Source organism: Equus asinus, chromosome X (assembly GCF_041296235.1).
Source record: "Equus asinus isolate D_3611 breed Donkey chromosome X, EquAss-T2T_v2, whole genome shotgun sequence".
Taxonomy (NCBI): Eukaryota; Metazoa; Chordata; class Mammalia; order Perissodactyla; family Equidae; genus Equus; species Equus asinus.
In genome coordinates, this window is record NC_091820.1 from 140,052,639 (window position 1) to 140,064,359 (window position 11,721).

Consider the following 11,721-nt stretch of genomic DNA (forward strand, 5'->3'; position numbering starts at 1 on the left):
ACACCCTTCGAGAGATCTAGTAGCAGATCGGTTGTAAACGCTCCTTGAAACTGTGCATTGTTAGGAGGAGACCTCTATCAAGGAGACTGACTGAGTGGGGCAAAGCAGAGGCTGACTTAATTCTCGTCTCCCTAACCTCCTCCCCTCCCATGGAGCCCTGCACGTCACTCCATTCCAGAGTTTCCAGGACACCCGAGAAAGCACGTCGCAGGAGCAGCTCTGCCAACCCAAGGCCATGACAAATGACTTTCTGTACTGGCTGAGGGCCAATGGCTAGCCTACTGATAAGAAAGCTCTTCCAGTAAAAGGAGTTGATTTATGGAGGAAGGAAGGGGGATCTGCATGGACCAGAAGGCACAAGCAGACTGTGTGAACAGGTTGTCAGAAGCTCATCTTGTCCACTCATGGTACACTGCCACCTTTACTTCAAATCACACCCATGTCATGTGGGGGATCTCTGATGACAAGTTGCTACTGGAGGGAAAAGCCTGAGCTTTATTTACAGATGGGTCAGCTTGATATGCAGGTGCAAGCCCAAAACTGACCACTGCTGTACTACAGCCCCGCTCAGGGGTGGCTTTAATAGACAATGGTGAAGGACAATCCCCCAATGGGCCAAACTTCAGCCAATGCTGTTAGCTGTCCACTTTGTGTGAGAAAGAGAAATGCCTAAAGTTCAAATATATACATATTAATGGACAGCAGAAAATGGCTTGGCTGTCTGGTCAGGGGCCTAGAAAGGAAAGAACTGGAAGATCAGGGACAAGGATGTATAGGGTAAAGGTATATTAGTGAGTGGGCACAACATAGAAAGATCTTTATGTCATATGTTAATGCCAACAGACAGCGTCTACTATGGACAACAGTAGTCAATGACACAGATGGTTCTGTGTCTCCAATAAAAAGGACACATGCGTTCAGGAACCAGAGTGACAGCAAAAGAAGCTCTACTTACCACCACTACCCGAGACCCACATGGGAAGTCTGTGCCGGCTCTCCCTGCAGTTCTGGACTCGGCAGTCTAGAAGGTCCCCACAGCAGAAATGCAAGAGTCTCAGTGAATTAGAAGCTGGGGGTACCACCTGGGCACCTGGGGCTCCTTGTACCAAAGGAGCAGCAGGCTAGAGGAGGAGCCCTGGGGGCACAATCACAAGGGGGTGCAGGGGCGCTGTCCCAGGCTGGGCGGGCAGGAATGTGCTGCACCCAAGGGCAGCCACGGGCGCGGTGCAACAGCCACTGGGACTTAGAGGAGCTGCCCTGGATCCAGGTGAGGACGTGCAGGGTGAGTGAGCGGCGGCTGTGACGGAGACAGGGATGGGACGGCCAGGAAAGTACTCGACCCCCAGCCCCTTGGAGGGAGGGGGCTGCTGGAGGATGGCCTTCAGCTGGGGTCTCTTCGTAGAGCCGCCTGGCCCAGGATCACCCCCCACTCAGGGTGACCTGGACCTCCCCCTTTCCCGAAACACTCACAGGCCCTTCTCGGGGAAGGCCACGCCCCCTGCCAGAATAGAGAGGGCTTAATGACTGATCGTGCAGAGGCTTGAAGGCCTGGCCATGTTGGCCCAGCTTGTGACAACTCGGAAGGGTCATTCCAGCTCCAGAGCTCCCCGCAGGTCAGCCTGCACTGCAGCCCAACTTCTCCCTCCTCCTACCCCTACTTCCCCAGGTGTGGATCCTGAGAGCACTCTAAATAAAATTCCTGCACTTTAATGTCATCTCACAGGCTGCTTCCGGGTAATCCAACCTGTGATATTAATTCATATTTAAATGTGCTATAATTTCATCCATCTCTAAAAATTTTCATGGACTAACCTTGGGATATACCTACATGGCTTTTAGTCATTTAACGATGTTATTTGATGCCTACCGTATATCATTGAGTGCACTCCTCTCTTCAGTTCATTTGTCCCATCTCCTGGCCACTTTGAGACTTATGCCCTTCCACACTCATAAACTCATCCCTAGTTCGTTCCCTTTCCCCTTTTTCCATTTCATCTCCTTGGTTCTGCTGAATCTACCCTACACAGTTTCTCCAAAGTTTCCAACAAGACTTAGACCCATGTTCAGAGGTAAGTATATATTTTTTGGCAAGCAAGATTCACCCTGAGCTAACATCTGTGTCAATCTTCCTCTGTTTTGTATGTAGGACACCTCCACAGCATGGCTGATGAGTGGCGTAGGTCTGTGCACTGGATCTGAACCCATGAACCTGGGCCACTGAAATGGAGCACGCCAAACCTTAGCCACTACACCGCAGGGCCAGCCCCCCAGAGATACGTATTTTGACATACGTTAGCACAGTGCTTTCACTTCAATGTTTTTCACTAAAATGAAAATATAAGACACATAGAAAATGTTTACTAGAGCAAGAGCTTAGATGGGCAGCAACGGAACAGGGTCAAGAGCACACTGAAACACTTTTTTCTCTCACTGAGGGAAAAGGGAAAAAACAGAGGCTAGATAAAGAAACAAGGTTGTGAAACGTGGTTCAGAGTAGGAGACCCTATTCAAAGGGACATATTAGACATTCCTAGGAGCATCAGCACCACATAGGTGTGTGGTTCAGTTCTGAGATGAGACTATACAGGACCATATCCAACTCCCCAGCATGAGACCTTTTACATTCGAGTGAATATTTTTCACTAGAGCAGAAACATGTGATTTATGTGCTGGTCTCAGTTTCAGGGTGATCTGCACAGTAAATGACAAAATGTTCCAGGGTTCAAGGGTTTTACTTCTTCCTAACTTTTGTGGGGTTTTTGTTTGCGTATTTCCCTTAGGATTTGATATATAAATCTTGCCAAATACACTTGGCAACAATGTCCTTGACATGAACTGTTCTTTCACATTTTATCTAAAACCAATCGGAAAACCTATTATATTCCCTGACCTTTGCTTAGAAGAAGTTGAGCAGCTGCAGGAACAGATAATATAAAACTGAATTTCCCCAGATGTTTATTTCAAACCTTGGCAGAGATTGTCAGGATGTGTCCAGAGTCAGCTTATCCTGTTAACCAGTATCAAAATAATCTAGACTATAAAACGCTATCATCAAAATAAAAATTCTATCAACTTTTTCCTGGTAAATACACGTGACTGCCTATAGAACAATAGAAAGCTAGATAACAAATAAGTCATTTTCTTTATTCAATTCAATTTTACACTCAGACTACTATTCACTCTGCCTCAAGCTGCATGCTAGATGGGAGCTACAATACAAAGCACAATGTACTAAGTACGGTTATCTGAATATTAATTTTTAACAAGACCAACATTAATGGATAAGTGGCTAATTGTTCAGTTAGATACCAGGCTACTGACCATCTGGGCCTCTACTTCAGGGTTGTTAACACTGCACAAATGCAGGCTACATAGACTATAGAAGGAACTTGGATCCCTTCCTCACACCATACACAAAAAGTACCTCAGTATATTAAAGACCTAAGTGTAACAGTGAAAACTATAAAATTCTTAGAAGAAAATATATGTGTAAATCTTTGGGACCTTGGATCTGGCAATGGTTTCTTAGATATGACACCAAAAGCACAAGCAACCAAAGGAGAAAAAATAGATAAATTGGACTTCATGAAAATGAAAAACTTTGTGCTGGGAGAAAATATCCAAAATGGATACACCTGAAAATGTACTTTCACCCAGAATATATAAAGAATTCTCAAAACTCAATGATAACAAGACAAACAACCCAATTTAAAAATCGGCCAAAGATTTGAATAGACATTTCATCAAAGAAAATACAGGAATGGCCAATTACACATGCAAAGATGCTCAGTATCTTTAGTTATCAGAGAAATGCAAATTAAACATACAGTAAGATACCACCACATAGTCATTAAAATGACTAAAATTAAGTACTGGCAACTTCAAATGTTGTCCAGGATGTGTTGCAACTGGCACTCTCACGTGTTGTTGGTGGGAGTATATAATGGCACAACCATTCTAGAAATCTGTTGGCAGTTTCTTATAAAGTTAAACATGCATTTACCATATGATCCAGCAATTTTACTCCTAGATATTTACCTAAGATAAATGAAAACAGATGTCCACACAAAAACTTTTACAGGAATGTTTGTGGCAGATTTATTTATATTAGTCCCCAAACTGGAAACAATCCAAACATCCATGTGGTAGTGAATGGATATACAAATTATGATATATTCCCCTAATGGAGCAGTGATCCACAATAAAAAGGATAGAACTACTTCACGCAATAACCTGGATGAATTTCCAAATCATGATGCTAAAGATAAAAGCCAGACACTGAAGAGTGCATACTGAAGAGTGTATGATTCTACTGAAGTAAAAGTCTTGAAAAGCCAAAAATGAATCTATAATTCCAGAAAGCAGCCTGTCTCCTGGGGCCAGGTCAGGGTAGGAAGACTCACTAAAAAGTTGCAGGAGGGTTGATGTAAATGTTGTATATGTTGATCAGCGTGGTGGTTATGTAACTTGCATGCATTTGTCAAAACTTGTCAAACTGCATGTTTAAAATCTGTGTGTTTGTATATAAATTATACCTGCGGTAGGCAACATTTTGTCCCTCATGACCTTTGCCCTTTGGTGTTATGCCCATGAATATGTTGTTATATGGCAAAAGAAACTTCACAGATGGAATTAAGGTTGATAATCAGCTGACCTTGAGATGAGGAGATTATCCTGAAATATCTGAGTGGGCCCAATGTAATCATGAAGGTTCCTAAAAGAGGAAGAGGGAGAGGGCTGGCCCTGTGGCCTAGTGGTTAAGTTTGGTGTGCTCTGCTTTGGTGGCCCAGGTTTGCAGGTTCAGATCCTGGATGCAGATGTACAGCACTCATCAGCCATGCTGTGGCTGTGATCCACATACAAAATAAAGGAAGATTTGTACAGATGTTGGCTCAGGGCTAATTTGCCTCAAGCAAAAAAAAAAAAGGAATATTGGCAACAGATGTTAGCTCAGGGTGAATCTTCCTCAGCAAAAAAAAAAAAAAAAAAAAAAGAAAAAATGGAAGAGGGAGGAAGAAAAGAAAGAGAGATATGGTGGAAACTGAAGTCAGACAGATTCAAAACATGAGAGAGAGCTGATGGACACTTGTTAGCTTGAAGATGGAAGGTGCTACATGGAAATGGAGAGAAGAAACTGAATTCCAAGTGAGCCTGGAAGTAGATTCTCCCCCAGAACCCCCAGTAAGGAGCACAGCCCTGTCAACACATTGATTTTGGCGCTTGTAAGACCCTGAGCAGAGTACCCAGTCGACCCTACCTGGGCTTCTGACCCACTGACACTGTGAGATAATAAATGGGTGTTATTGCAAGCTGCTAAGTTTGAGGTAATTTGTTATACAGCAATAGGAAACTAATAGGATACTCAAAGTTGATCCAAATATTAAAACATAACTTGACAAGCAAATAAAAAATGCAATTAAAAATCATGCTCCTAAATGAAATCAAAGAGGATATTACAAACTATACTGAAAACAATGAAAAGAAAACTCTTCATACCATAACCTATGGGATGTGGAAAAGTTGTTCTCAGAGAAAAATGTATAGCTTTAAATACTTTCACTATTAAAGACAAAGGACAAAAGAAAGAGAAAAGAACATATTAGAAAAACTATAGCACGATAAGCCAAAAGAAACTAAGAAGAGATCATTGATAAAGTCTAAAACTAAACTGAATATTAAAAAATAACTAGGAAGAACAAAGAAAGCCAAAAACTCATTCTTTGAAAAGACCACCAACAATAACAAAATAGACAAATCTTTGGCAAACTTGTTCATGAATGAAAGATAAATAGCAAAGATATAGGAATTTAAGAATGAGAAAGGGCACATAACTACAAGTAAGGTGGAGTAAAAGAACCATGAGAGTGCTATATGCAGCACTGTGGCAACAAAACTGAAAAAATAAAGGAAATGATTTCCTGGAAAGGTATAAAATTATTAAAGTTGACTCAAAAAAAGCTGAAACCTGATTTGACTTATTATCATAGAAGACCCTGAAGAGATGATATTGTTATTAAAGATATTGTAAATGTCACTTGGACCAAATGGATTCATAAGTGAGTCTTAACTTTTAAATAATAGATAGTTCTAATGTTATTTGAGCTATTCTAGGCAATAAAAAAGAAGGAGCACTCATCAATTTATTTTATAAAGCTAACAAAACTTTAAGACCAAAATCTAATAATAATAATAGTCAAAAATAAAGCTATAGATCAATCCCACATAATAAAGACACACAGTGTCTAAAGGAATATTAACACATAGAACCCAGCAATAATCCAATTACGCGAACAGTACATTGTACTCCAAGAATGTAAGGGTATTCAATGTCAGGAAATCTATAAACATAATCTATTTGTCCATCAACATATTAAAAAAGAAAACTCAGATGATGCTAGATGCTGAAAAGTCATTTCTAATAAAAATTTTATGGCAAATGGGAACAGAAGTAACAAAGACCATTTATCAAAAACAAAGAGCAAATGTTATTCTAAATAGCAAAATATTAAGACCATTTCAAGTAAAATCATGGAATAGACAGAAATGCTCACTTTCATCGCTATTATATAACATTTTCTTGTATTTTCTAATAAATTCAATAAGATAAGAAAAAGAAATAATTGGCTATAAACACTGGAAAAGAGCTAACATCTGTCTCATTTTGCTCATTTTGGATATGATTCAATACTCATAGAGACTGTAGTGTAAAATTACGAGAATTAATAAGAGAATTCGGTAAGGTAGCTAGATTCAAGATGAATATACACAAACAGATAGCTTCTCTCTATTCTGGTACTAAACATCAAGAAATGGAAATAGGAGGAAACATTTTCTTAACAATAGTAACGCATTTATAAAACGCATAGGGATAAATGTAATAATAAATTACTTACATTTATTATGTTAATAAACCAGTTATAATCACAAAAGGGCTTGGCTTTTTTTAATTGGAAAAATTTCTTAACATTTTTACATGGAAGAATAAAATCCCTAAGAAATGCTAAGAAAGGTACAAAAAGAGCAGCGAGGATTGATTTCACCTCCCAGATATCAGAAGATATTATAGACCCACTGCAATCAAATCAATATGGTACTGGCACAGCAAGATAAAAGTAGATCAGTGGAACAGCATAATGAATCCAGGAATAGATACTATTAGTATATATATGAGAATTTTATATGATGAATGTGTTTATTCAAATCAGCGGCAAAGACGTATTATTTGATAAATGGTGCCATCACAATAAGCTATTGATCTGGATGGAAATAAAACTAGACAGATCCCACTCCCATACCATATACAAAAATAATTATGAGATGAATTGAAGCCATAAATGTAAAAAGCAAAACAGTAAAAATCTTGCAAGAAAATCTGGGAGAATATACATACAATCTTGATGTGCAGAAAACATTTTTAACCAACACTGGCAACTCTGAAGATGTGAAAGAAAAGATAGATATATTTGACTATAAAAGTTAAAAACTATTTTCATAAAAGTTATAAACAAAATCAATAGAAAAACAATAGGTCTTGGGGGAAATTGCAATATACATTGGTATTATCATGTAGTATAATAAAAGGTTAAAATAAAAGGGTTCTCATAATTTCTTTAAAAAAAGAAAGAGCCCAAAGAAAAATGGGCAAAACATATGAACAGTCAAATCTCAAAATATAAACGCAATAGCCAACAAGAATTTGAAAAGACGCTCAACCTCATTAGAAATAAAAGGAATGCAGTTAAAGTAATAATGCACTATCACTACTACACTGGCAAAAATGAAAAAGCGAGATAAAACTTATTGATGATGGGAATGCAGGGAGAAGAGCATTCCCATATGTTGATGGTCAAAATGTTTGAAGAGTTCTTGCCTTTTTGGAAATTAAAACTAAAAAGGAGATAGTCCCTTCATTCCAGCAGTATCCTTCTTGAGCATCTGTCCCATAGGAATAAAAGCACTGGTATGTAATGATACAGGATATAATCGCCATTAAAAAGAATGAATTGAAGCTATGCCAATTGACTTGGACAGAATTCTACTAGGTGTTAATGAGCAAGAAAAGTGTGTATAATATCCCATTTTTGTAAAACAAACAATGACCAAGAAAACCTTTATTTGCATATATATGTGTATGGGTGTGTGCATGAATATAGAATATCCTGCTCAGGTGACCTAGTTGGGGATAGGTAAGAAGGGGGATAATGTAGAAGAAGGGTGGGGAGCCAAACAGAAAGAACAAAAAAGACTATAAAGTATGTATGACATGACCACATTTAATATTGGCATTGCCATTATATATGTATTGAGTTTAAATCTTTATAATACACATTTAAGGAAAACAAAACAAAATGAAAAATAAATTATTTCAGCATTCAACTCAATAAGCAAGAAATAGATCAACAAGGGGCTGGCCAGGTGGTATAGCAGTTAAGTTCACACGTTCTGCTTCAGCAGCCCAGCGTTTGTTGGTTTGGATACTGGACAGGGACCTATGCATTGCTTATCAGGCCATGGTGTGGCAGGTGTCCAACATATAAAATAGAGGAAGATGGGCACAGATGTTAGCTCAGGGCTAGTCAGCAAAAAGAGGAGGATTGGCGGCAGATGTTAGCTCAGGGCTAATCTTCCCCCCCCTCCCCAGAACCCCACCCAAAATAGATCAACAAAATGAACCAAAGGAAATTAGGGAGAAGGAATGAATTAATGAAAGTAAAAGCAGAAATTGATAGAACCAAAAGATGGTCCCTAAGAAGATCAATAAAATTGAGAAACTTCCTGGAAATATTACTTTTAAGAGAAGAAAAGAGAACATACACAACATAAGAATGAAAAAGGAGATATAACTACAGACACAGAACAGTTTAACAATAGCACAAGACTATTACATACCTTGACACCAATACATTATCAAATCTAGGGATAATAGATCACTTTCTAGGAAAATATATATAACCAAATATGACTGAAGAAGAGGTAGAAAAATCTGAATAAATCAATGACCATAAATAATACTGAAAAGATTATTTCGTATTACTCTCTCAAAATGCACCAGAACCCAAAAAAGATGAAAAGCTTCTGAACTCATGGCTAGTACTATCCTTACACCAAAAACTGGGCAAATATACCAAAACCACACCATACATACACAAAAGAGAACTGCAGACTAAACTTGTGTGTAATATTGATGGGATTTCATTGCTCTGCTTCTCTCTATGGGAGTTTGGGGGTAGGCTGAGGGAAGCTTTGTTCTCTTATGCTCCTTGCCTCTTCGCGCTCTCTCTACACTCTAGTTTCCAGAGTGGCAGCATGTGAGAAAGAGAAGCAATGGACAAAACAGAACAAAATATCAACACATCAGTCAGAACTATGAAAAGGATTGGCAATTAGCATTTGTGCTAATAGTATAGATGCATGCATGCCTTACCTGGAAATGCTTTTCCAGGGCTTAACTAGCATCAATCATCCTAACCTGATGTCTGCACCTTCCTCCAACCAGAATCACATCCCCACAATCCTGATCGGACACTATAGAACATGTCTTTACCTTGTGTCCACGTGCAGTTCACTGAGAAGTTCGCTTTGCATATAGTCCCAGGGCAGTTCCACTGTTCCCAGGTAGTATCTTCTGGTGGCACTAAAGCTGAATGGCAAAAGGCACAGAAAGAAGCAGGTGGATAGCTCTATTTGCATGGCTCTAACTGCTAAAAAATGTTCAACTGCAGAAACAAAAGATTAATTCTCTAAAATATCTTCGGCTCTCAGGAGAAAAAAAGGTAAATTTTCTATGATTTAGTGAAAGGTCCCAAAATTTTTGCAGAGAATTTTAGGGAACTTTACCTGCTGAATGTGACAGCAGCATGAGCACTAAGCAGTAACGGATAGGATTGCTTCCTTTTTGGCCATGGGAAGCAGCCACAGGAAGAACTGAATAGGAAAAGGGAGGCTGAGCTAAAAACTTAACCCATTCACCTCTGAGAGCAGTAGGGGCACCAGACAGCGGCTTTAATCAGAACCTTTAAGGAAAGGAAGAGAGGGAGGGAGTGGTCAAGGTGAAAAGGAGCTTTAATTTCTATTCACATTCCTTGCCTACTGCAACCCTCTTCCTTAGTAGTGGCAGCAAGAGAAGCTGTGGGTGCTTTCAAAGATTCTGAAATCCGCTTGCGTAAGCAAGCGTAACCAGTATTCTAATAGTCTTTCTGCTTCTACTCTGCCCCTCACACAGCCACCAGCGAGTGACTTTTTAAAACTATAAAGTGGATCCTGTCACTCATTTGCTCGGAACCCTCCACTGGCTTTTGACCTCACTCAGAGCCTAGAATATCCCCCAGGATCTGCATGTCCTTTCCCTCCACGTCTGTGGTCTCATCTCACTCTGGCTCTTCCTTAAAATACCAAGCACATACTTGTGCCTAGACCTTAGCCCTGGCTATTTCCTCTACCCGAAACACCTTTCCCTCCGATCTCCATGTTTCCACTCCCACGTGTCCTTCAAGTCTTGGCTCAAATCTTGACTTCTCAATGAGTTCAAACACGGACCACCACATTTACATTGTAAGCTCTCTACCACCAGCGGAACTACTGATATCTTTCCACCACCCGGCATTTGTGTATTTATTTATCTTGCTTTGTTGTTACCTGATGCTTCTTAAGGTTGTTTACATTTGGTCCAGGTATGGGATATATCTCTCTACATCAAAATGTAGCCATGGTGAGCTCAAGCAGAGACTCTATTTAGATAAACGTATTTTAGGGGGAGTAAGGGTTTCACCAAGGGCCTCAAAATATAGGAGCTAATAAGAAGAAATTTGACTAGGGTTGATGTATGAAATGTTATTATTGAGAGTCCTTTTCCATACAGATAAGAATGTGTTTGGGAGCAATTGGTGAGGTGTTGTCCAGGTTGGAAACAAGGAGGAAAAAGCCCCTTTGGTAAACAAACATTTGCTGAGGTCTTCTCTCTGCCAGGCACCAGGTGCAGAGATAATAGTTGGCATGTACTATATGCCAGGAAATAAGTGCTTTCTAATGCAGCTGCTATTGTTGTCTTCATTTTACAGGTGATGAAACTGAAGCACAGAGAGGTTAGGAAACTTGGCATGGTCACACAGTTTTTAAGTTGTAGCATTTAAATCCGTGTAATCTGGATCCAGAAGTTATGCTCCTAACCCCTATGCTATACTTCCTTGCCTCAGAGATGAATAACATCCAGTTCCTGCCTTCTGGGAGTCTTAGGCCAATGGGAGAAACAGAAAGGTAGACAGTTACAATACAGGATGATAAATTCTCTGCCAGATGCTTTACACATTATCTGATTTAACCCTCAGGATGAGACTTCAAAGTGAGTACAGAGGAAGCATCTGAGGTGCAGAGAGGTTAAATGGTTTGCGTAAGGCCACACAACTACTCATTTGTCCTAGCCAGACACTGTCCTAGGTGCTGGGTGCACAGCGGTGAAAAACATAAACAAACGAGAGATAATAAGCAATACTTAAAATACTTATGTACCTTATACAGAATGTTAGAAGGGAAAATAAGTGCCGTGCACAAAAGAAAAATAAGCAGGGGAAGGGGAAGGAGGGGTGTACCAGGTCGCAATTTTAAATAAGGATGGTCACGGAAAGTCTCACTGAGGTTACATTTCAGCAAAGGGACTTTGGCTTCCACACTGAGGGCAATAAGGAGCCACGGTAGGGTTCTGAATAGAGGAGGGGTGTGATCTTC

The 11,721-nt window shown here is 39.8% G+C and overlaps 1 protein-coding gene across 15 annotated transcripts in view; it reads right to left on the bottom strand.

Moving 5' to 3' along the window:
* The window catches only part of F8 (coagulation factor VIII), a 141,694-nt gene extending 131,789 nt beyond the window's left edge, over positions 1–9,905 (bottom strand). For 10 of the 15 annotated variants that reach the window (XR_011499947.1, XR_011499948.1, XR_011499951.1 and 7 more), the window contains exon 1: positions 9,545–9,905. Coding sequence is in view for 10 of the 15 variants with exons in the window: in XM_070503318.1 (XP_070359419.1) it covers positions 9,545–9,690 (146 nt within the window). In the remaining 5 variants the exon portion in view is untranslated. The remainder of the gene's footprint in view (positions 1–9,544) is intronic. The other 5 variants (XM_070503319.1, XM_070503321.1, XM_070503320.1 and 2 more) reach the window with 1 other exon arrangement.
* Between the last annotated feature and the right edge of the window lie 1,816 nt (positions 9,906–11,721).